The following is a 25,021-nucleotide window of genomic DNA, read 5'->3' on the forward strand; positions in this document are numbered from 1 at the left end:
AAAGAGTTTGTGTATTTATTTGGGTTTTGGGTTTGGTTTTTTCTTTGCAGACAGCACAATTCGAGTTCAAATCTGGGCATCACTCAGCAGATACCGATGGCAAGACAACACCATGGTTGCTTTGGGCACGTTGCTATGACAGGGAGGCAGCTCCAGCAGCTGCCTGGTGTTTTGTGAGGTGCTGGGAGGGATGCTGCCCCTCTCAGCCAGGATTTTGGGTACAGGAATAAATGAATGGCTTCTGATGACGATCAGAATAGCAAAAGAAAGCAATGGCCCATGGAAAAGCAAAGATTTTTAAGGAGGGTCTTTGAAATTTAGGACCTCTCCAAAGGAGCATCTGCAGAAGGCAGCAAAGCCTCTTGCCATCCCATCCCTACCGGGAAAGAGGAGCAAGCCACCAAGGGCTGTGCAGAAGGAAAGCAAGGTGCTGGCTGTTTCAAGCAGCACATGGCGTGTCATAAACTCAACCCCATTCTCTCAGGGCAGAAGCACTGAGAGAAGAAAGAGAGGTGAGATAATCTGGAGATGAATTTGGTGAAGAGCAGAGCTGGGGGGTTGTCACAACCATAAAGCCCCTCGCAGAAGTCTGAAGGATATTGAGAGCTTTTGAAAACTGGAGATGATTGTTCATCCTACCGCGCTGGAAGGGTTTCTGGCTTCTCCAACAAGCCCTCCTAGGGTTACAGCGCCTAAGCACGGCTTAGCATGTGTAAAGCTCTACAGAAGCATGTCGCATGGCTCTGTGTCCTGCTTTGATCTGGGTTTTAATTAGCACCATAAATGTAAGAGCGTATGACTTCATCATGAAAATCGACCAAAAAAAGAGCTCTGGGTTTTGGGTAGAAAGACAGACCCAGGGGGGCAGGTGGTCTGGGCCAGCTCAGAGTTGCTGGCAACCATACAGAAGGAATTAAATGAAACAGGTAGCATCAGGGACGCATATACTGGTGAGAGGCACACAGGGGCACCCCCTTCACTTAACATATCCACCTGATGAACCTGTCGAAGAAGCTGGGCTGGGAGAGGCTGTCATAGTCCTTCTCCCGAAAGATGGCTGCCCGGTCCCCGAGGCCAAGCTTCAGCAGGACATCCATGTCTACATCGCTCCCCAGAGCCACGACCGTGGGCATGACGTCTTGCTTCTTCATGGAGTTGATGGCCTCCTCCAGGTTCTTGCTTCCCGTGATGCCGTCGGTGATGAAGACAAAGGAGAGCTCAGCGTTGCGCCGGGCCAGTCGCTGCCCGTTCCCCGGGCTGAGCACGATGTTGTTGATGGCATGTATGATGGCTGACCCGATGTTGGAGGACGAGTCCAGGTACTTGATCCGTGCCAGGGCGTTGGAGATTTCCGTCAGGTTGTAGGTCAGCGGGAAGACCACGTCCTGGTCCCTCTCACTGCCGTACTGCAGCAGCGCGATCCGGGCATTCATGCTGTCGCTGTTGCTCCTGGCCAACGTCAGCTGCCGGGCCACCTCCTCCACAAAGCGGTGGGCCCTGTGGAAATTCTGCTCCCCGATCCTTTCGGAGCCATCGAGCAAGAAGACCACGTCAACGGGGCGCTGGGTGCACTGGGCCACCGCAAGCTCTGCTGGAGAGAGAAGAAGACAAAAGTTGGGAGCATAACGAAGCCTGTGGGACACGGTTGGGGCTTGCCTTGGGCAGCTTGGGATGGAGTTGCCTCATTGCATTTTTGGCCAAAGAAGGACGAGCCCCACTTGGCCACCAAAGCCCATCTTTGCCCTCGGTACCATAGGAGCTTTGCTTCAGATTCCCTCAGGTCCTGGGCACTAGGTCTCAATGAATGTTAATTCTGGGGCCCAAGACAGACCTCTACAAGCATCCACAATGTTACACAGGTCTGTCTGTTTCAGGCCCAGAATGGCATCAGCCTTCCTAGGGCAGTGCCCAGCCCTTATCTATAACAGGAATATCTGGAGATTAACAGCAGGCAGTGCCCACAAACCTCTCAGTTACTTCTAGAGAGGGGTTTCCTTTCACAGAATTACTCTTCACACCCAGATTTGCAGGACAAAAGCTGTTTTCATACCTTCCACGCAGATTAGCTTAAATCAGCAATCAGTAATTCCTGAGGAGCTTACGAGGGTTGGGTCCTGTGTTTGGAGAACAAGACTACCCTTGTTGATGCACCGGTAAAGCAGCTTGTGTAACGTAAAACAGATCAAGGTTTGTGTTGAAACACGGTGGGACATTGTTCTTCAGCCTGTCCACAGAGTAAGGGGGCACATGGATACACACAGCGAGCAAGCTCGGGAAAAAGGGGAGAAGGAAAGAGCACCCCTTGGAGGCAGCTCTGAGGTATTACTGGTTGAACTTTCTTCTTCCTTGGAGTTCCTGCCTCTGGTCGTGCTGCTGTCAAGAAACCCTGTGACTCTCAAGACTGGTTCTCGGAGTGGTGACTCTCAAAGGATTCACCCAAAGACCACACTTCTCCAAATTCCTGGAGCCCACATCATGTTGTGTTGCGTGACCGGCAAGGAATGGGATGTTCTGAAGCAGCCCCAGCCTTCAGCCTCCATCTCTGGCAACGAGGGGTAATGTTTGGGGCAGGAGCATCACGTTAGGTCGCGATTTCTCTACTATGAGCAAATCCAGCTTGGAAAAGCTCTTCCTGGGTGCTGGGCGCTGCTATGCCCAGACTGGGCACGGTGGGATGCCGAACCAGCAGTGTTCCTTGGCAACAAGGGGATGGCTGCTGGGTACGTCAGGACTGTGTGCAGGCACTCAGCAAACAGCAGTGTTATATTCAAAGCAAAACACAGCCCCCAGGACTCCAAACCCAGTATGGATCCAGCAGCACCAGGCGGTAGCAGCACGCTGTCCAGCTCCACTTCCATCCAGGGCAAGAGCCAAGCCCAGTGCAGGAAGGTTCTGCCAGTGCTTGTGGTTTAATGTAGTTGGCAGGGCACGGTGAAAGGTTGATGTGTCTCCTTAGGGAGGAGAACATACCTTCCAGCCATGGTGTGCCAGGAGTGGTGCTCACCATACACCAAACCGCGGGCTCCTGCAGCGCCAGGATGGCTGTGGTGGGAGTCAATCCCCCAGCGATGCCTTTAGAACACAGCGTTCTGCAGCTCAGCCATGACTCTCCCTTAAAGCAGCCAAGGCACATACTCACCTCTGCCCACCCTTCCTCAAGAAGCGTTGTCTAAAGGTGCCTTGGCGCTGCAGATCGCAGGGCACGGGTGCTGCTGCCACGAGGATACTCTGCCTCGGCAGTGCCCGCGCTCCTGGTCCTCAGTGCTCTGTGCAGCCATGGAGAGGGGAAGGGAGGAAGGCAGCCATGCCCCTCGCAACCTCACAGCCCAAAATCTGGGTAGGGGTCTGCAGAAGCAGGTGGAAGCGAGCAGGTGGGAGTGAGGGCTGCAAGGAGCCTCACCTGCCTGTCTTCTCCAAGGCTTGCCCACGTGTGGGCATGTTTCTTCAGGCAAGCAAGATCCACCCACCTCCCACTGGACCCGAGGCGAGCCTGAAGAGCTCCTAGTTAAGCAGACCATGGCTGAGAGGAGCGTCGCTCCGTGGGGCTTCAGTGAGAGTGGGACACAGGGCTGGCTCTCATGTTGCAGGAGCGCTCACCAGAGAGACTCCTCACGGGTGGCGAGGGCTGCCTTCGGGCTGGGCAATAAGGTGCTCTGGCACACGTGTTATCCCAGGGGAATGCCATGGATGCAAGGCAGTATAGCAAAACCTGTTTCATCCTGTTCGGTGTCATGCTTCAGCCGCAGCTTGTTCCCATTTCTGGGAGGCTGAGGACCTGAGTGCCCCTTCCTGCAGCAGGGAACAAGATTCTCATCCTTAACTGGCAGATAAGGGGGATAATGGAGAAGCTGAGGGGAGTAGACCACCTCTCTTACACAGAGATGCTGAGGGACTCAGGACTTTGCAGCCTGGAGAAGACTGAGGGGGGATCTTATCAATGATGATAAATCCCTGAGGGGTGGGCTCAGGAGGATGGGGGTCAGTCTGTGCTCAGTGGTGCCCAGAGACAGGACAAGGGGTGATGGGCACAAACTGGAGCAGAGGAAGTCCTACCTAACCCTGAGGAAGAAATTCTTCGCTGGGAGGGTGTCAGAGCCCTGGGCCAGGCTGCCCAGAGATGTTGGGGAGGCTCCATCTCTGGGGACATTCAGCCCCCATGATCCTGGGCGCTGTCCTGTGCAGCCTGCTCGAGGGGACCCTGCTCTGGGGGGGGTGGGGTGGGAACTGGGGGATCTCCAGACGTCCCTGCCAACTCCGACCAGTCTGTGATTCTATAAGCTCTCAGAGGCATCACCACCTATTAGGCCAACTAAAACCTTCCCGTCACGCTTTTAATCAGAGCACCAGCCCTTCTCACACAGGTTACAGCCAGGCACGAGCACCCGCAGCTCTCTGTGCTGGGTACCCTGCACTAGGACACAGGTCAGGAGTTCTAACAGAGGCAGCACAAAAAGCAGAAATACCACTGACTTACTGACTATCTTGCCCTTGGCAGCCCAGCTGGTAACATGCAGTAACCTCACCCACTGGATCATGTTCCCACTCTTCCAAAACCTGGGTAACTGGTATTTCCTCTATTGTCAATGATAGGGAGGTGAAAGCAAGGGTGAGATGGGGACTGACATCTCAGCCCCCTCCCAACCCCTCCCATGTCTTCTAGGAGGTGTGGACTGTTCTTTCCCCAACCCCTGATCCCTGCCCTTCCTCTACCCAAGAGCTTTACCAAGGGAACCACAGCTGTGATGAATCGTGTCTGGTTTTATGAGGGGTGAGCCAGGATTATGCCAGCGAAGCACCACAGCGCCTCTGCCTAACAAGGGCAAATGTGGGCACTGCTCAGGCAAAGACACAATTCCTTATATCTTCTTCCCTTAAATGAGCTGAAGGGTTTTTAAGAGGTAAAAAAGCATTGGTTCCAGCGCCGCACTGCTGCACTAGGAGATCCTTCCAAAGGAAATGAAATAAAGAGCCGCTGTGCGATGAGGCCTAAACCCCCTTTGCCTTGACGAATCCTCATCGTGTTCAGCAAGATGTCCTGGCCATCTCAGTTTTCTTCAGATCTGTGTTTCTTTGGGGCTTTTCCTCTAGCATCACTAGCCAGAGGGGTTTAATTGCTCCGAGCTCAGTCGCCTTACTTGGATCCCAGCAGCCTGAGTCACACGCTACGTCCAGGGTAAAAATCAAGAGTAAGGAGCTTGGCTTTGCACAGACTGGTTGGATTTCGTGTGTGGATTACAGCTGGCACAAGCAGATCCTCCATCCTGTTGCCTTTTGCATGTGGCATTTAAACTCTCCGAACAACTCTTCCTCCATTGCACGCCCACAGCAGAGTCCTCCAAGCTCCCCATCCCTACAGACCGGGAGCAAAAAAACCCAGCAGGCCGAAACCTTGGCAGAAAAGACTCTTCACTCAGCACTGAGCAACACAAACACCTCCTGTGTGCACGGGCGTTGAAGGGGCTGCACGATGCTCCCAACGGGCAAGCTCCCCGCTCCAGTTCCCCCTGCCCGAGCTCGTCTCCGCTTTGCGCACCCAGAAACTTTACAACCCAACCATGGGGGGGGTGGGGGTTGGGTTTCTTTTGGGGGTTTTGGGGGCTTTTGTTAAAGCCCGCTCATCTCCCTTCTACCCATGAAATATGGCGTTTGCTCAGTTTACTTTATTGCATTAATAACATGTCAGAGAGGCTGCAAAGTCCGCTCTTGTGGGCTGGTAACGCTTCTGCTTTTGTGTCTGCAGGCAAAACACCTTTTTTTCCTCTTCTTGCATCCCACTAAGAGGGATGTAAGACATCCCAGTAAGAGGGATGCAGAGGGCAGCAGTTACACCAGGGAGGGGGGGAAGGAATGGCAGTCGCTGTTCACTTTTTGGGAGAGCCGCGGGCAGCTGAGCTGAGGGCAAGACCCCTCCTCATCCCAACACATGTACCTGCAGTGCAAGCAGCGGGGCTGTAGCCCCTGCCCTGAGCCAAGCTGGCAGTGGGCATGGATCAAGGGGGTTATACTGGGTTATACTGGTTTGCTTTGGGATAGCTCACGTAAGGCATCGCAAAGGTCTGACAGCGCGGTCTCTGCCTTGGACTGCCCAGCCCTACACAACCTCTGCCTCCTAGACGCCAACAGGCACACGTCGCTATTTAAGGCAGAAGAAACACAAACGAACAAGCAGAGAGAAAGGCAGAAGGAGACCACACAGCTTCTGAGAGAAGCACTCCCTGGGTTTCGGGGTTCTCGCTGGAAAGCCAGGCTTGCCCCCAGCTCCTGTACTGCTCTTTCCCCTCAGTACCCCTGGCTGCCCCCCAAACAGCTGCACAGATGCTCACTGCAGCGAGAGGAGCTTTGCCAGCCTGGCCACACAAGTGGACCTGAAGAGAGTCCGTGCTTCAACCCAGCAAAAGGATGTGGGAGATGCTTCAGGAGCAGTCAGCACGCAGGGAGGTGGGAAGGCATGGGGAAAGTGCATCGTTAGGCTCTCTGCAAATGAGGGGCTTGCTCTGGCCCTTGCTCTGGCCCTCAGCCATGCACATCCATGGCTCTGTGGAGCCTGGTGCTGGTGCATGGCTGAGGGCTGGGATGCACGAGCATGCAGGAGCAAGGGGAGAGCATGGGATGCTGGAGGCGGGAGCAGCGAGGCTGGCTTGGAGATCCAGGCAATGCAGAAAAGCGGTGGGAAAACCAAGAGCATCTCTTGACGTCCCTGGGGAAAGCCACCATGCCCATCAGCCAGTCAAGCTGGAGAGGATGTCCCCTTGTGTGACATCCCAAGCCGAGCCCAACCAAGCTATTGCACTGCCGGTGTTTCTCCTAAACTAAAAGCATCTACCCAGGTGTTCCTGGCCCCTCCACCAAACAGGCACTCGAGGAACAACGATCACCAACCACCTCCACTCAACCTCTGCCTCCACCCGCCTCGCCAGACCTCTAAGGGAGGCATCAGCAAAGCCCTAGCACGGTCTCTGGGTCCCCCACAATCTCGCTGTGCACCATTTTGAAGGTGTCAATGAACAAGTCCATCCACTCTTGCCGCTCATTTCCAGTGGCAAACTTGGCTTTTTCGGCAGTAAAGGCCAAAGTGGCCACCAGCTGGGTGTACATGCTGGGGTCCTGCGTTTCCCGCGTGGAGTTTAGGAACTGGGCGATCGAATGGATGGTGCTGGGGAAATCTATGTTGACTCCCTCTTCCATGGGGCGGAAAATAAGTGGGTTTACGTTCCCAGGGTTCCTGTCATCTGCAAGTGAGCGTCAAAAGAATATTTTCAGGGCTCGCCAGCAACCGCCGTGTCTCTGAATGCTACCTGGCCTTCCTACGTCCGCCACACCACAGAGCAGAGCTAACAAGGGACAGAGAAGTAAAGGCCAAAGCCAGGTTTTAAACCTTTCTGCTGCTCCTGTGCCTGAGCAGCCGTGGGCTTTGCCCCACAATCGATCACCCACCAACAGAGAGACCTCTGAAAATGCAGTGAAACCTGAACAGCCCAGTTCCTTTTCACTCCTCCAGCGTGGACACGGTGCTGGGGGAAGAGCAGTGCTCCAGAGAGGGCCACGGGGTCCAGCTCCTTTCTGCCTGGGGGTTCTCAGCCATCACATGTTCCTCATGGGTTCCTTCCAACTCATCACATTCTATGATTCTACAGTTGAACTCTGCTATGTGCAAACTTTACACGTGGCGCTGCACAGCCAGAGAGACATCTAACTAGGGGCCAACGTTATGTGGATGCCTTGCCCAGCACTCGGCCTTCTGTGCTTTGGTTGTAAGGCACTGGTGTGCAATGCTCCTAACGTGGTGTCCAGGCTTGTCCTGACCCACATCTCCACCTGGTTGTGCTGAACTTAGAGTCACGTAACATCCCAAAGCTCAAAGCAAAGCCTTTTGCATAGGTTAGAAGCAGCATCACAGAGCATCATGCGGTTTCTACTGAAGCAAGCAGTCAGCTCAGGTCTGCCTGGTGTGTAACCCATTTAACACACCGGCATCTGAATCCGTGGGCGGCACTGGGGACACCTGCCCTGAGAAGGGGAAAACCCAGATTTCCTCAGGCAGAGCACTGAGGCAGGCACACCTTCAGCCACTGAACTGACCCCAAAGTGGCGGCGTGCCACTGCTTTGGAGGAAGCAGGGGTGTCCCTCTCTGTGCTCTGCTCAATACTCAGGCTGGAGCCAGGGTTCCTGGCATGAGCAGTTGCTCCATAAAATGCCACTCCAACAACCACGGGGCCAAGAACAGGGCTGGGTGTAGCTGCCTCCCTGACCTGACCGATGTCTGTCCTGTCTCCAACTGGACACACACATTGGATGCACACGAAGGTCTCACTCAGGCTCCCTGTGAAGGGCACCGACTCCATCCGAAGGGCTTGCACGGGAATTGGCACCCATTCCTGAGATGTTCCCAGAGAACCAGGAGAAGCTGAGCGCTGAACAGAGAAGCCCTGTGCTCTGTCTTAAGTCACATCCCATCCAACATGTTCCCTTGCTCCAAGGCAAGTGTGATCATTGCAAATCCTTCTCAGTGATGACAGCAATGCATCACGGACCATCCAGTGCAGCGGGTGGGAGGTGCTTTGCCCAAGGGCCCAGAAATCCCTGGGCATTACTTAAAATTTGATCTACAGATCCTTACACGCCAGGGCCGCTCCTGTCCATGCTGAGAGATGGGTGTACGGTCTTTTACAGGAGACCCACACCTACCCAGCTACATCACTCTGCGTCCTGTGTCCTCTGGGGCACAGGTGTAGGGCCTGCACTTGACCTGACCTGCCTACGGCACAGCTTGAGCAGTTCACCCAAGAGGGAACCCCCTCAGATGCCCTCTCAAGCCATCTCTGTTCTGGTCCCCAGGACTCTTGGGCATCAGCGACCTGTTCTCACCTTGCATCAGGAAGAGAAGCACACAAGTACACTACAGGGAAAGGACCGCCAACATCTCCTTGCTTTGGAGGGCTTGGATGGCCCAAGCCTAGAAGAACATTAGTGCATCACTGCTTGGGTCAGTCTCTCTCCTACAGTCTTCCTCGGGAGCAGGGAGGCTGCAAAGACCAAAACCTTTGGAGATACTGGAGCAGTCACCAGCGTGGCTCAGGGGAGTTGCCTCCCTGTGCACAGATCTGCAGGAAAAAGCTCCTCGGAGGACACCGCAGAGGAGCCTGGCTGGGTAAGCTCAGCGTCATGGTTGGACATTGTGCTCCCTGCATGGCTGGGCAGCAAATACCAGAAGCACTAGTGAGGGAATAATTGTAACTCCTCTGTCTTCAGGTTTCTGAGCATCCTGGGACCAGTTTCCCCTTGCGTCGCGTGGAACCCAAGGGAAGGTGGACTTTGAGATGCTGTGTGACACTGAGTTGAAGCTGGAGACTTCCACAAGAACATTTGTGGTGAGAGCAGAGGGAAGAATTCCAAGAACTGGCCGAACTTTTGTCTCCTAAAAGCTTTATGCACATCAGCAAATGGGGCATCTATTGTTCTCAAACAGGCACGCAGGCTCAGCCAGGCAGGGTCTCTAGGCACTCAGGGTGCAGATCTGACCCTTAACAAGCAAAATGTCAAGCTACCTGCAGCGTGCAGCAGCCATCTCCCTTCTACCAGAGGATCCTTACAGCCTTTTTTTTTCCTTTAATCCAACACCCTGAGTTAATTGTTAATTAAATACAGCCAGCATTAGAGAAGCCAAAGCTTTGGGCCCGCTACAGTGTCCTTTTCCAAACAGTTCCTACCCCCGATCTGCCTGAGGAGCATCCTGCCCAGTGCTGCATTTCACAGCAGAGGGAGGGTTCCTCAAGGGGGTTTTGACTTGATTTATGCAACAGGTAAGAAATTAATTGCCAAGTTTGGAAGTCAAAACCAGAATGGGGACGGGGGGGGAGCATTGTGACTGAGCCACGTTGGTGCACCAAGGCTGTGTGCTCGTACCTACCTGTGCAGAGGAGTCAAGACAGGAAAAGAGCTGGAGGTGAAACCCTGCAGCCTCTCCTCACATAAAGTAACGCTATTCCTGCCACCCGAAGGGAATGAGCAGGGCCACGCATCACCCTCCCACTCCTCACCCTTGTGCACTCCCTCCTTCCCTCCCTCCCCGCCTCAGACCTACCCACTCTCTGTAGGTGGCATGAAGCCACTTGTCATGTTTACCTGTCTGGCAGGGCAGCTCAGGGCAGACGATCTGCGGATCTGGAAGGAAAAGAAAGGGGGGGAAACTTGAGTGATGTGCTGCCACCCCCCTTCACAGCTTGCACAGCCAGAGAAGCAGAGTGAGCTCTCTACGAGGTCATAGAATCACAGAATGGTTTTGGTTGGAAAAGACCTTCAAGATCATTGAGTCCAACCATCTATCACAGAATCACAAGGTTGGAAAAAACCTCTGAAGATCATCAAGTCAAACCAATCCCATCCCAAGCTAAACCATAGCCCTCAGCACCTCATCTTCCCATCTGTTAAACCCACCCAGGGAAGGTGACTCAGCCCCTCCCTGGGCAGCCTGTGCCAGGCCCTGACAGCTCTTTCAGGGAAGAACTTTTCCCTCACATCTGCTCTGACACTGCTCTGGCGCAGCTTGAGCCCATTTCCCCTTGTCACATCTCCTGTCCCCAACATTGCCCAGCTCTCTACAATCTCCCTTCAGGTAGCTGTAGGTGGTGACACTAGACCATGTCACCAAGCAGGTCATCATCATGCGCCACATATGACATCCCCACCTCCCCAAACCCCGGGGGTGAAAACTCCAGTCCTGGTAGGAATTTCACAAGGAGAGGTACAGACCTGGGCAGAGCACGTCCTCCATCTTGTCAATGAATTCCTCTGCCACCAGGTCTGAGAAGAGCCTCATCTTCTGGACTCTCTGGGGCTCGTTGCAGGCGATGGAGACCAGGGTCTCGCTCTGTTCTGGCTGGTCAAACATGTCTCCAATGCCGATGGTGTTGACAACCACATCTCTACCACAGAGAGCCCCCAGGTTCTGGTCGTCATCCCGGGGGTCGTAGCGCCCATCCGTGATCACCACAGCAAACACTTGGGCTTTCTCTCTCCTGCTCTCCTTGATGAGCTTGTTGTAGGCAAACTGAAGGGCAGAGGGTGTCCACGTGCCTCCAGCGATCCACTCCAGGCGCTTCACTGCCTCCTTGAAGCTCGACAGGGAATCAATGCGCTCATCATCAAGCTTGATGGCTTCGAAGGTCCCCTCGTGACTGTACTGCACCACCCCAACACGGGCACCTGCCAACCAAGAGTCACACTACTCAGCTTTGCATCCTGAGGGAAAAGCAGAGGAAGCCAGCAACCTTTCATATCCTCACAGAGCTGCCTGGCCAGCCCAGAAGAGCTGGGGAGGGCAGAGGAAATGCTGGAACAATGGACCGCAGCCCAGAGCAGATGTGGAAGCTGGAGGGATCCAAGAGCCTTGTCTTTTCCCCACACCCCACTGTGTCCCCACCCAGTCCAGACCTGTCTGTGACTTGGGGTCCTTGGCAATGGAGCCCAGCCGGCTGACCACGTTGACAACAAAGTTCTTCTCCAGGGTGAAGTTGGTGTAACCAATACTCTCCGAGCTGTCTATGACGAACATGATGTCCAGGGCGCCGCAGCGCTTCTCGCAGTCTGAGAAGGAGGAAAGCACAAAGGTCAGTGATGGTGGGAACAGGAGCTGCCGGGGCAGAAGGGACCGTTGATGGGAGGATGGAATCAGCACCACACCAAGCATCCACAGGGCTGCAGCTGGCAGCAGAGGGGGCTTCACATGCATCTGTCTGAAGGAACCTTTTTAATCATCAAATCACAGGCTATGTTGGGTTGGCAGAGACCCTCAAAGGCCATCTAGCCCCACCCCCTGCATTGAGCAGGGACATCTTCACTAGACCAGGTCACTCAGATCCCCACCAAGCCTGACCTTGAATGTCTTGCCGTGTTACACACCCTATGCTATCATCTGGAGTGTGCCACTCGATGTCACAGCTCACTGCCCCTGCAATGGCACATCTCCCTTTTGGGAGGTAAGTCAGGCTGCCCCAGCAGTGCCACTACACTCTGGGGTGGGCTGGGGTCAGGGTGAGCAGGGAAGGACTTCCCGTAGCATCCCCTCTGCAGGCTGCAGCACTGTGCAGAGCGGAGAAGAGCCCACCATTTCAGCAGCTCATGGGGTAGAGCTCCATCCAGGGTGCTCTCCAAGAAGGAGGCAGCCTCTGGTGAACCCCCTTTTCCCCACCCCTTAAGTCATCCTTCCCTTGCCCCAGGGAGAGGTGATGGTCTGCTCACCACAGCATCCGCACGTCTCACGCACGTAGGTCATCACATCGCAGTCCTGCCGGCAAAGGGGTGTGGGGTGAATGCCTCCCTCCCCTCTAAGGAAAAGGTTCCCCCCTCTCTCCTCCCACCCAGATAGCCCCCTCCCCTCTTCCCTGGGACACCCTGGGAAGTCCCATGCCACCTCTGCCATGCAGTGGTGGGACCTCAATGCCCCCTTTGGCTCTCCAGCTGTGTGCAGCAAAGCTCCCAGGAGCTTTCCTCACAGGAGGAAGAGCATCGGCATGGGGTTGGAGGGAGAGGTGGTGCCAAGCAGTGCTACTTACAGTCAGACCAGGATCTCCGGGTGGGCCAGGGGTCCCCTGCAAGAAAAGTACAGGGATTTCAGGCACTTTGCCCCTTTTTGGGGACAGGATGTCAGAGCCAGCAAAAAAATTGCGGCTTTTCTGCACCAGTCTGCCATGGGGAGAGTAGGGAAGCCTTGCTGGGAGCCAGCAGGCACCTCTGGCAGCCAGTGTCTCCCCCAGCAAGCCCTGCTGTGGGGAGACCCATGGGGGTCCTCTGGGCTTTAGACTGTCAAGGAGAAGAGGGGAGGGGAGGAGGGAGCAGCAGCATCTGCTCAGACGCCATCGCACGGTACCATACCTCAGGGCCTGGTTCACCAGTTGGCCCGCGGGATCCAGGCTCACCTTCTGGTCCAGGGTCACCCTGAGAAAGAACCAGAGAAGGGTCATGTATTGTGGTTTGGGGCTCCTCCTGACCCCCTCTGTCGGGCACAGCCCTGCCAAGCACAGCCTGGCACCGCCATGCTGAGGGGACAAAGGGCCAGGTGGGGGGAGCAGGCAGCACTGTCCCCAGCACACCTGGCAGGGGCGAGGGCGGGGGACCGTGGGTAGTGGGAAGTCTGCTTACCGGTTCCCCCTTTGCTCCTTTGGTCCCTTGCAATCCTTTTGGTCCAAGCTCACCTCTTAGACCCTGCTCGAAGGAAGGAGAAACAGATCCGGCATGGAGCACATCTGGATGTGCTCAGGCAGAGGTACTGCTGCTATGAGCCCATCAAAAAACCCACACACCCTCCTGGCCCGGGAGACCACCCTCTAAACCAGCACCCTCTAAACCAGGTGCTGAGTGCAGAGCCAGCAAGCAGTGTTTACACAGGTGTTAGCTAAGGATAAAGGAGTTCTGCACCCAGCGCGTTTCCAACGGCTTCAAAAAGAGGTGGCTTGGGTGGTACCCCCAGGCCACAGCGGCAGGGAAGAGCCAGGGCAGCTGCTGGCAGGAGAGGGTCCTCAGCCACGTGCCCAGAGCGTTGGGTGATGACTGCTCAGCATTTCAGTCAGTACAACAAAACCCCAGGTGACGGGGACAAACGCACTCACCTTGGGTCCTGGCTGCCCCTTCTCACCCTTGTCACCCTGCGAAGAAAGAGGAGGGAAAGGTCAGCACCCAGCCACTCCCCAGCACCTCTGCACAAGGCCGATGGAGCTGTGGCCAGCTTTGGTCCTGCTGTTCGGCCTCCTCGCCCCCTCTGTAGGCTCCATCTTTGTGTCACCCCGACCAATTTTCTTCCTCCTTCCCTCTTCCCCCAGGTTGCTCAGCTCCAGCAGCAACCTCCACCGCAACAGGCATACATACCTGTGGTCCTTTGGGTCCAGGGTAGCTGAAGCCAGGTCTGCCTCTGTCACCCTTTGGTAGGAATAAAAGCGACCCATCAGAAACCAAACCCAGCCTCTGTGCTCTGGCGATGCCAGAGCCACTTCCATCTTCTCCTGAGGTGAGATGCCACCAGGAGATGTGGCTTCTGTGGCTGAACATTGGAAAGGGCGGTGCGGAGCTAGGCTTGATGGGGTCTTGGGAGCATCACGTGCCAGGCACACCCCTGAATCTGGGCAGGGTGAGGGGTGCAACCATAGCTGCCTTGGCCAGAGCAAGACCTACATCTCTGCCCCATGGGGAGGCTCAGTTCCCCAGGCACACAAGTTTCTGCAGCGGAAGCCTTTATAAAATAATAATAATAATTAAAAAATACATAAATAAAGCAGACCAAAATACCCTTTACCTTTGGTCCTGGTGGTCCAGCATCACCTCTTGGGCCCAAGTCACCAGGGTCCCCACGCGATCCCTGCAGGACAGTGTTGGGAAGAGTGGAGGGAGGGGGTGAGGATGTTCCCCGCAGCTCCCCAGCCACGGAGGGGACCCGCGCTGGAGGAACCAGCTCTAGGGACGATGCTGTGAGACCATCTCCCCTCCCGAGGTGGTTACTGTGATGGCAACTGATTCAGCACTTAGGTTCCTGCATCCCGTGGAGCCACATGGATGTCATGGCACTACTGCCACAGAGGGGTGCTGGACTAAGCACAGACCCAGGACAAATGGGTGCCCCCAGAGACCCAATTTTCCTCACCACATGACCCCCTTCTACATCATCATGGGAACACCTGGGATGGGGACTGATGGAGAAGCAGGCACTCCTGCATCCTGCAACTTCTCCTTGTCCCCAGAGGGGCTAGCCAGGGGCCCCTGGGATAGTTTTTGGGCCTCCCTGAGAAGAGGTCAGGCTCACTCCCCTCAGGATGGACAGTGCAGTAGGGTAAGCTCTCACCGCAGAGGGAGGACACGGTCACACAGATGCCCCAGGATGACTTACTATCTTGCCTGGCTCTCCTATAGGACCTGGAGAGCCTCGGGGTCCTGGCAGTCCTTGGTCTCCCTGCAAAGCAGAGCAAGACACAAGAATGTGTAGAGAAAGGCACAAGCAGCTGTGCACCAGGAGAACAGCCTGCTGAGCACTTACCCTCGCTCCTTTGCTTCCAACCTCACCGGGCAGGCCACGAGGACCCTCTGAACCAGGATCTCCCTGTGAGGAGGGTAAAAATATTCACAGTCAGGGGTGTCTTCAATGCTGTTGGTGTGTGTGGCAGTGCTCCTTGGAGCAAGGAGGCATGATGTTGTTCTCAAATCCGGTGTTTCATGGAGTGAAACGGCATCAGGGCAGCATGCCCTCCAAATATGGCTCTCAGCCCTTAATCCCCTCTCTGGATCAAGGCCTGGAAGAAGAAGCTGGACCGGCTCCCCCCAGGGCAGGAGCGGACACGGTGGCAACAGAGCACACATGGAGAGCCCAGTGGGATCTGCAGCTCCTGGTGCTGTGGTTGGACACACATGTGATGTGCTGTTGCCCAGACATGGCAACAGCCCCATGCATCCTGGGCTCGTTTGCAATGCTCTGGGTGGTTGCCTTACTCACCCTTTCTCCTTTGGAGCCAGGAGTGCCTTTGCTGCCCTTCGTCCCTGGATCTCCACGTCGACCCTTGGCAGACACAGAAAGTCACATAAATGGGATGCAAAGGCGGATGCTAGCTGAATGCAGGTGCTTGGCTGCCCTGCCTTCTCCCTCTGGGCCCAAGGGACCTCTCCTTGCCCCCTGGGACCTCTCCTTGCCCCCTTAGCAAGCATGTTCCTGGCAGCAGGGAAGCAGGGATGGCTGTGGTGGCACTGCTTGGTGAGGAGGGATCTTGCCTTTGGCTTTTGGGAAGCCATGGACAGACTGCTCTTCCAGGAGGGTGGCCACCTCAGTGACCACAAGCACTCATGGCTGATTCCCTCAGGGTTAAAGACTGCTCTGCTTCCAGCTCTTCTGCCGGTGCTTCCTGCACCATTGCTCACACACAGGGACACAAGCCAGCTGAGCTCCGGTGGTGCTGGTGGAGCCATGCTGCTGTATTCTTCCAGGGAATGTCATCGCCAGCCCACTCCCCAAATTCTGCAGTGCCCCACCGCATTAGCTGGGGTCAGCATGGCTGTGATACGGCTGTAATTTGGTGTTGCCCTTTTCAGAGAGCTCTACTACAACAGCCACCAGATCTCAACTCTGTGAGCTCCCGGGAGAAGCCAGAGGTTTGGAGAGCTTGGTGGAGTACAGCCAGAGCATCCACAGAGGTATGTGTGGTTATGTGGGAATACAGGAGATTTCTCTAAGGTGAAATGGCTAACATCAGGCTTAGGATTATGGAAGTGCTGCTCTGTGAAGGTGGGAAGACAAGGAGATCAGCATCTGTGCATCCTTCGGGATGCAGAAGGCCAGGCAGGGAGGGCAAGCAGGGCAGTTTCTCAGGGCTCAGACATGAAACTGTGTCAGGTTCCCGTGGTGTGCCCACTGTCCAGAGAGCTATTCAGACACTTACAGCCTCTCCTTTGGGTCCAGGAGGTCCTATTTCACCTTTTCTTCCCTTCCTTCCAGCAGGCCCTTGAGGTCCAGGATTGCCTGGGAGGCCCTTGGAGAAGATAAAGAAACACGGTTTAGCAGAAGAGAGGTCAAGGTGCACCCCCTCAGCCCCCCCCCCCCACCCTGTCCTCTGTCAAGCAGTCCACCCCGGAGCAGATGTGAGCACACAGCCTGTGCTTTCCCACTCCCGCTGTGCCTTCACGCCGAGGCAGCGTGTGCAGGGCTCCAACCTCGGAGCCTTTTCTCCATTCACCAGAGCAAAGGTGTGTCAGCTTTTCCTTACCCCATCTGTTCAGCCCTGCCTGGGGCTGGGGGGGGCTCTTTCAGCCTCCTCCTCTGTGTCTGAAGCAACTGGCTGCCAGCACAGCCAGGCCTTTGGCAACAAGGTCGAGTGCAGGGGGGGCGAAGCCTCCAAGCAATCAGTCCTTAAAGTTTAATCACAGCCCACAGGCACCGGCGCTGCCACAAACACTAAGGAAGCAATGAGACTGCAGCAGGGGGAACTGTGGCCAAACAGGGCTTGTCTGCTTGGGAGCAGACAGGAAGAGGGGAGGATGTAGTGCAATGGACCAGCTAGAAGGATGAATGTCAGCAAGTCTTTTCTGCCTGCTGGCCTCTGCTGGGGACAAGAGCCCAAGGCCTACGCTCGCTTTGCTCTGGGCAGCTTGCAGGGATGTCCCCCAGACCTCTTTCCTGTCCCCCAGTCCCCTCTCATGTCCCCCAGTGTGACGTTTCCCACTGTACCGGTGGGGACACGCATGGTGGGACAGCTCACCCGACCACCCAGGGGCTCATGCGTTCCCCGTGCTAGTGGGCAAATTGGCAAGAAGCCATCTCTGTGCTGCAGTAACCCCGTGGTGAGCAGGTTGACACTGCTCTGGCTCCATGCCGGGTGGATCAGACCCCCCCCATCAGGCGCTGGAGACTGTCTGAACACTGCATGAACCTACCGGGCTTCCTTTTTCTCCTGGAGGTCCTGGGGGTCCGCTGCGACCAGGCCGGCCAGGATCTCCCTGAAACAACCAGAAAGCAATGATCATTGCCCACATCATCAGGAGCCCAAGGAGCAGGGCCAGCCAGGCTCGCTTTTGCCTTGGCTCCTGGGTCTGGTGGTGGGATCCAGACCCCAGGCAGACGGAGCAGCCTGTGGAATCCATGGGGAGTGAAGGATTTGAGAACCAATACAGCCCATGGTGTTTAGCTGCCCTCGCTGGTGGCCTCAACCCACACACCGCTCGCTGTTTAGAGTGCCCGTACCTTGATGCCTTCATCCCCTCTCGGACCTTGGTCTCCTGCATCTCCTGGGTAGCCATCGGGGCCCTAGGGAGGGAAAGGATGAAGAACCCCTGCAGTGGTGGCAGCATGTGCTTTCCCCGTGGAATAAATCAATCAACTTAGAAAGTTGCTCCAGAGACTAACCAGTTTTTTGCTGGTGATGAAAGGAGTGGCCCCCTCCTCTCTACGTGGAGGGGAGGGGCACTGGGGAATCCCAGCTTACTTGGCCATGGAAAGGAGAGAAGACCAAAAAGGTGCTGGCTCCCTACTCTGGGATCAGACCATGCGATCGGTTGGAAAAAGGGCCAGTAACCTCTTGCTGGCCACAATCCGCTGCCCATGTGTCAGGGTGGTACGTCTCACGTGCCTAGTAACAGTACAGCATTCCTACCTTGTCACCAGGGTCCCCCTTGCAGCCAGGTGATCCGATTCTCCCCAGCCTGCCCTAGAGAGATACCATTGGGAAGAAGAAGTCAGGGAAGTTGTAGGTGTAGGAAGGGAAAATAGAGCTTGTCTCGTTAACAGTTACTGATTAACACCAGCTGCTGACCTTTCCTGCGGCCAGTTAGAGAATAAATAGTGAGTGCTGCTCCACTTTCAAGCAGTATTATTTTTTACTCCTTAGGCAGGAGCATGGTGTGAAGAGACAGACCGAGGATAAGAAAGGAGCAGAAACACCCCAAGTGATAGCACGGGCATTGGTGGGGATTCAAGCACACTCATCCCATGCCCTGGGGTAATGGGCATATCCCTTGAGGCTGGGTTTGGTGGTCACCCACATCAGCAACCAGTGGTAGCTGAGAGGTGAGATGTCAGTTTGGGTGACAAACCGCTTTGAAAACCAGATTTCCTCACAGCTTTGGGTGCACGTGCCCTGGAGAGGCCACTGACGTTCAAGAGGAGGTGTCTGTGCCCAGATGATCCAGCCCTATCATCTCCTGCAGCAGGAGCATGGCCCGGGTTACACATCAGAGGGCGAGCTGACAAAGACATAGCACTTCTGTAGACCTGAATTAATTGGTCTGCACAGAATCACTGGGTTGGAAAAGCCCTTTAAGATCATCAAGTCCAACCATCCCTGTCCTGACCCATATCCCTGAGCACCTCATCTCCCCATCTGTTAAACACACCCAGAGGTGGGGACTCAGCCCCTCCCTGGGCAGCCTGTGCCAGGCCCTGACAACTCTTTCAGGGAAGAACTTTTCCCTCACATCTGAGCTGACCCTGCCCTGGCACAGCTTGAGCCCATTTCCCCTTGTCCCATCTCCTGTCCCCTGGCTGAAGAGACCATCGCCTCTCTGCATCCTCCTGTCAGGTAGCTGTAGGTGGTGTAGGTAGGTGGTCTACAGCCACCTTGTGTATTTCTAGAGGAAGTGCATAATAATGTGCAAATAAGTTCACAGAAACCCTGCTCGGGACAAGAAGCTGGTGAGTGGGATGGGAGGAAAAAAAACAACCTGTGAGTGAAGAAAGGAAATGGCAGCAGGGACATTATGAGGTGCTCCCAAGTTACCTTCTGTCCATCGGTGCCGTTCCTGCCTGCCAAACCAGCTGCACCCTGGGATCAAGAGAGGAACAAAAGAGAAGGATTGGTGATCTGTTGAGGTGGACTCAAGGGTTGGTAGCTGGAACAACATGCAAGTTAGAAAATGTCCTTTCTTACCCTCCGTCCATCGGATCCAATCTCGCCCTAGGGGAAGAAGAGGACAGGAGTCAGCTGCCCTGCCTACATCCCAAAAACATCACCACTTCAAAAAACCATGAAGAGGGAGACAGGCTTCAGGATGCCCCTGGAAACCCCATCCCTGGTCCACAATTACATGCTGATAGGGTTGTTATCCTTGCCTTTACAGCCAAACTCTCCCTCTTTGCAACAAGAGAGTGCTCCCCAGCACTCCCTCAAGTGCCCAGACATGCTGCTTGTTCTCTTTCTTTCTTACCTTCTCGCCTTTCAGCCCTGGAACACCCTAGATGAAAAGAAGAACATCCCTGTGTTAGTGCCAGGGGATCAGCAGGAGCAGAGGCAGCGAAGCGCTGGGGCATCTTGGGTGGGAAATGGGCAAGTTGGATGGAGAAGCAGAGTTCCCTCTGCTTTACCAAAAACGAGTGAATCCAAGGAGCTCAGTCACTGGCTGTGGGGCTCTTACCTTGGGACCAGGGTATCCGATGGGACCTTCGATACCTGGGTCACCCTTAAGGGAAGAAGACACAGACAGTTAGCTCAAGTGCGGCAGGGATGCAGCCCCAGCTAACCCAGGGACATGGCAGAGGGCTTCCCACAACTCACCTGTCGTCCCTTCAGCCCAGGGGAGCCTGGCTCACCCATGTTCCCCTTCGCACCCTAAGGAAAGGAAAAAAACACATTGTGAGTCTGGGCTTGGTGCTGACTGTGAGAAAAGTGCGAGTTCTGGGAGCACTGGGCTCATGGCAGCGTGGCCGTGGAGCAGGACCTTCCTTATTCCCGGGAGGTCCTGGAGATGCTGCATGAGATGAGGAGCGTGTGGAGAGTGGGGCACCCTGTACGTGTGGGGGCCCTGCTCCGGAGGGTGGGACAGCTGGAGACACTGCTGCCTCGCTCCTGTTGTCCTTGGGTGCTGAGTGCCCCAGCACAGCTGATGCTGGCATGCTTCTCTGCGCTGGCATCAGCGCATCCACCTCAGCACAGACGTGAGGAGGGACCAGCGCTGGCCGTTCACTGCAGCACGGCAGTGCCTTGGGGCCAAGGCTGGTGCTGAGGGGTTATTTCCCACCTGAGCACTACGCATGTGAAGGTGGGATGCAGGGCATCCTGCAGCACCCGTGGCAAGCACCCGCATTGTTTGTTGCCCCAGCCATCAGGACAACTTACCTTCTGCCCTCGATATCCCTTGGGGCCAGGCAGACCTGTGATCTCCAGGCAGCTCATCTTGTAGCACTGAAACACAAGGAGGGGAGCAGGAGGTGTAAGCACTGCGTTGCAACGTGCTGGCTGCTTCGTGCGCTGAGCCACCGGGCACCCGAAGCTGGGCTCTGCCCCACAGCTCTCCAAGCACCTCTCCCCATGACTGCTAAGAACCACGGTGGCTCCAGCTGGGTCAGGGTTGAGGCAGCCACGAGTGCGCAGGAGAAGGCTGCCCGCCAGTTAAAAAGCAGAAATGTGCCACAGGCACAGTCATTCCAGCTTGGCTCTGGGCCCAGGCTGAAGGAACAGGGCTGCTAAGGGTCAGGGGAGGTGGTGTGGGCTCCCTCGCCTGGGACTATTAGGGAAAGCACACGCCTTGGGAGCATCACTCCACACAGCCCTCCCTTGGTGTGCCAAACCCTGCCCGTGGCACACGGCAGGAGCTTCTGCTTGCAGAGAGCGCCTACAAAACCCCCAAAGGGGCTGAAGGGGTCTATCCTATGGAATCATTAACTCACAGGATGTGTTGGGTTGGAAGGGACCTCGAAAGTCCACCCAGTCCCACCCCTGCACTGAGCAGGGACACCTTTACCTGGAGCAGGTTGCTCAGAGCTTCATCCACCCTGACCTTGGATGTCTCAAGGGATGGGACCTCCCCACCTCTCTGGGCATCCTGTGCCAGGGTCTCACCACCCTCAGAGGGAAGAGCTTCTTCCTCATGTCTCATCTGAACCTGCCCTAATCTAGTTTAACCCATTACCTCTCATCTGCTTGCTCCATGCCCTTACAAACAGTCCTGCCCAGCTTTCCTGTAGGGCCCTTCAGCGACTGGAAGGGGCTCGGATGTCTCCCTGAGCCTTCTCTTCTCCAGGCTAAACAAGCCCATCTCTCCCAGCCTGTCTTCTCAGGAGAAGAACTCCAGCCCTCTGAGTATCCTTATAGATCCAAATTAATTGCAGGGGGGACAGAAAGAGAGGAGTTCTCTATGACATTTAGATAAGGGGATGGGTCTCCAGGCTCTGCACTTGTCCATAGGTGGGCAGAGACCAAAAACTGGGGGTACAAGCTGGTCTTTTCTGAGCAAGGCAACTTAAACCCGCATAGTGCAGCTATGGCCGTAAAGACGCTGGTCACTCACCTCTGCGTAGGCTTCGTGTTTCTGCAAAGAGAAAACAGGATGGACAGAATCAGTTATGGTGGTTGCTCCCAAGAGAAAAACAGCATCACCCCCTTGGATGTGTGGTGGTAAGGGAGAGTATGTAGCAAAGGTTTCTAAGACATTCTCAGCAGAAGTCCCCCAGGTTAGCAGTGCCACACAGAATCACATGGTTGGAAAAGCCCTTTAAGATCATCAAGTCCAACCATTCCTGTCCTGTGCTGACCCATATCCCTGAGCACCTCATCTCCCCGTCTGTTAAGCACACCCAGGGGTGGGGACTCAGCCTCTCCCTGGGCAGCCTGTGCCAGGCCCTGACAACTCTTTCAGGGAAGAACTTTTCCCTCACATCTGAGCTGACCCTGCCCTGGCACAGCTTGAGCCCATTTCCCCTTAACCCACCTCCTGTCCCCTGGCTGAAGAGACCATTGCCCACCTCTCTACCCATCTCACATAGTCTCAGCCCCACCACGAGCCTTCCCAGGGGAGCACAGGGAGCTAGGGGGGGCACAGCCTGGACAGCTGGCCCCGGCTGGCCACAGGGATATTCCATACCATACAGCACCATTATCTGTATACAAGCTGCGGGAAGTTGGGCTGTGGCTCAGGAGCTACCTCGGTCACAGTTTGTGAGCTGCGCATTGCTTGTGTATTGGGGGGTTTTAATGATGATTTTTTGTTGTCAGCATTACTCTCTTCTGTCCCACTAAATCATCTGTGGCTCAACCTACGAGTTTCACCTTTTTTCCCTTTTGATTCTCCCCCCCATCCCGTGGCGGGGAGGCTGAGGGAATGGCAGTGCAGTTGTTTTTGCTGCCAGATGGACTAAACTACACCACCCTGCCAGAGGCGGGCTCTTGAGTCCTGGCAAAACCCACTGGGGGCTGCTCAGAAAGCAGCACCCTCACCACCCCCGACCTACGCGTTGTTTCTGTCATGTGTGTGTGTGTGTTCCCTGCTCTCCCCCTTATATTATATATTAGGTGGCATCCTGTACCATAGCTTGGATTATCCTGTCGATGGTGTTCACATCGATGTCCAGGGTGTCTCTCTTGGTGATGGCATAGTTGTTGCGGTACAGCTCATAGGGCAGGTTGGCGATCTCCCGCAGCCCCTGCTCGAAGACGTTCTCGCTGGGGGCCACAGCGAAGAGCTTGATGCCCATGTCTCGCGCCCTCTCTGCCTGCATCTTCATCCCGCCGCAGGGGCTGCCCGTGACGTGGCCATCGGTGATGACTATGGCAAAGTTCACACCCGTGGCCATCTGGGTCTGGATCTGCTCTGTCATGTTGGAGATGGCGCAGTCCGTGAAGGTGCCCCGGCCCAGGTAGTTGATAGCATACAGCCTGGGGAGGTATATGTCTTTGCTGCTCGTTAACGGGCTGTAGATTTCCACCACATCCGAGTAGTGAAGCCCACCAAACTGCCAAGTGATGTAGACTTGGCTCTGGTAGAGCTCATTCTCCAGCTTATCGATGAACACGGGGATGAATCGCTTTATCTGATCCACCAGGCTCTGGATGGGCACAGTCTGCAGAGCAACGCTCTCCGAGGTGTCGATGATGAAGTAGACATTGATGGGGCAGTTTCTCTTTTCTGCATGGAAGCAGTTAGTCAGACCAGGTCACAGAATCACAGAATCACAGGGGTTGGAAGGGACCTCAAGAGCCCATCAGGTCCAAGCCCCCACCCCTGGCCAAAGCAGCTCCCTAGCTCATATTGCACAGGTCAGCATCCAGACAGGGCTGGAATATCTCCAGAGAAGGAGACTCCACACACCCCTGGGCAGCCTGTCCCAGGGCTCCCTCACCCTCACCGGGAAGAAGTTCTTCTTATGCTCTAACTTGCAAACATTGCTCCTTGTCTTGTCTCCACAGAGCACTGAAAAGGGGCTGGCCATTTCCCCCTGCATCCCATACTTCAGATACTGATAAACATTAATAAGGTCCCCCCTTAGTCTTCTTTTCTCCAGGCTGAACAGCCCCAGCTCACTCAGCCTTTCCTCACAGGGGAGATGCTCCAGGCCCTTAACCATCTCCATAGCCTCCTCTGGACTCTCTCCAGGAGATCCCTGCCTTTTTTATACCAGGGTGCCCAGAACTGGACACAATACTCCAGATGGGGCCTGACCAGGGCAGAGCAGAGGGAGAGGATCACCTCCTGTGACCTGCTGGCCACACTCCTCTTGATGCCCTCCAGGATCCCATTGGCTCTCTTAGCCCCCAGGGCACACTGCTGGCTCATGGCCACCCTGTCATCTATCAAGTCCTTCTACCCAGAGCTCCTCTCCAGCAGGTCACTCCCAGCCTGTACTGATTCAGGCAGATATTTCTTCCCAGGTCAAGACTCTACGCTTGCTTTTGTTGAAGCCCACCGTGTTTCTCTCTGCCCAGCTCTCCAGCTTGCCCAGGCCTTGCTGAATGGCGGCGCAGTGTTCCTGCAGAGCACTTTGCCTACCACAGCACCCCCTTCGCCACGCCACAGAAACCTGCACCTGAAAAGCGTTGAAATCACCTAATCCAGAAAACTCCCATGCAAACCCTGGAATGGGAGCTATGAAGGAGGACAGCATTCCCAACAGACACATGGCTACCCCAAGGCACTGCCCAGCACCGCAGAGGTGGAACGTGCCACTGTCAGCTTCTTGCTAGCAGGCTCTACAACCAAGCATGGTCATTGTTTTTTTGGTGAAATTGCTGCCTATGACTGAGACACCCAAATTATCTGGTTAGTACCTGCACAGGAAGTAGGACTGACATCTACAGAGTCCACGTCCAGCTGAGCATGGAGAGGAACCAGAGCCACACAAAGCAGAGCGGAAAAAAAGGCTTCTCGGAACATCTCAGCGGTTCCTCTGGATATCTAGATACCTGTGGGAAAACACAAGTTACATGTTAAGCAGGGTATACAAACTGGTAGCTCTGCTGGGAGATACAAAGACAGCCAATCCTCCTTGTAAATTCTATGTGTGACACAGGACCTCTCCATTGCCATGACACATCCCAATGCCACTTGTATAGATTTTTGTATTGACTCAAACGCTAAGAAATTAAAATTATTTCCTTTGTTGGAGATGGGGAAATGACCTTGAGGCACTTTAGCTTCTCTGTCCATCTGAAAGGATGGATGAGGGGATGGAGCTTTTGACAGTGCACCTGGACCTTCTGATTTCATGACTTCTCTCTGGGTGGGCATCCATCCTCTCCATGACCCCACGGACTCCATCATCCCTGGCTCACGCAGATGTAAGCAACAAAG

General features: G+C 55.2%; 1 protein-coding gene across 1 annotated transcript; it reads right to left on the reverse strand.

The window, feature by feature from the left end:
* Positions 1–24,616, reverse strand: COL6A2 (collagen type VI alpha 2 chain). The gene is made up of 27 exons (XM_084264671.1): positions 24,499–24,616; positions 22,761–23,359; positions 21,746–21,766; positions 20,575–20,640; positions 20,014–20,067; positions 19,874–19,918; positions 19,667–19,693; positions 19,390–19,416; positions 19,240–19,284; positions 18,118–18,171; positions 17,709–17,771; positions 17,402–17,464; positions 16,411–16,500; positions 15,474–15,536; positions 15,021–15,083; positions 14,874–14,936; positions 14,286–14,348; positions 13,862–13,912; positions 13,606–13,641; positions 13,139–13,201; positions 12,872–12,934; positions 12,553–12,588; positions 12,239–12,284; positions 11,432–11,584; positions 10,751–11,203; positions 10,124–10,162; positions 1–1,588 (listed from the first exon to the last, which is right to left on the reverse strand). The coding sequence occupies exons 1-27, from the start codon at positions 24,602–24,604 to the stop codon at positions 981–983; spliced, it is 3,060 nt and encodes a 1,019-aa protein (XP_084120797.1). The 5' UTR covers positions 24,605–24,616; the 3' UTR covers positions 1–980.
* Between the last annotated feature and the right edge of the window lie 405 nt (positions 24,617–25,021).

Source organism: Gallinula chloropus (genome assembly GCF_964237585.1).
Source record: "Gallinula chloropus genome assembly, chromosome: 5".
NCBI classification, from domain to species: Eukaryota; Metazoa; Chordata; class Aves; order Gruiformes; family Rallidae; genus Gallinula; species Gallinula chloropus.

Excerpts from the sequence above, each read along its gene's own strand:
- COL6A2 (XM_084264671.1), bottom strand. The coding sequence starts at position 24,604 with ATGTTCCGAGAAGCCTTTTTTTCCGCTCTGCTTTGTGTGGCTCTGGTT. Across the intron at positions 20,068-20,574 it reads AGGGATATCGAGGGCAGAAG|GGTGCGAAGGGGAACATGGG; the intron begins GTAAGTTGTCCT and ends TCCTTTCCTTAG. Across the intron at positions 10,163-10,750 it reads GGAGGACGTGCTCTGCCCAG|ATCCGCAGATCGTCTGCCCT; the intron begins GTCTGTACCTCT and ends TTTTCCTTCCAG.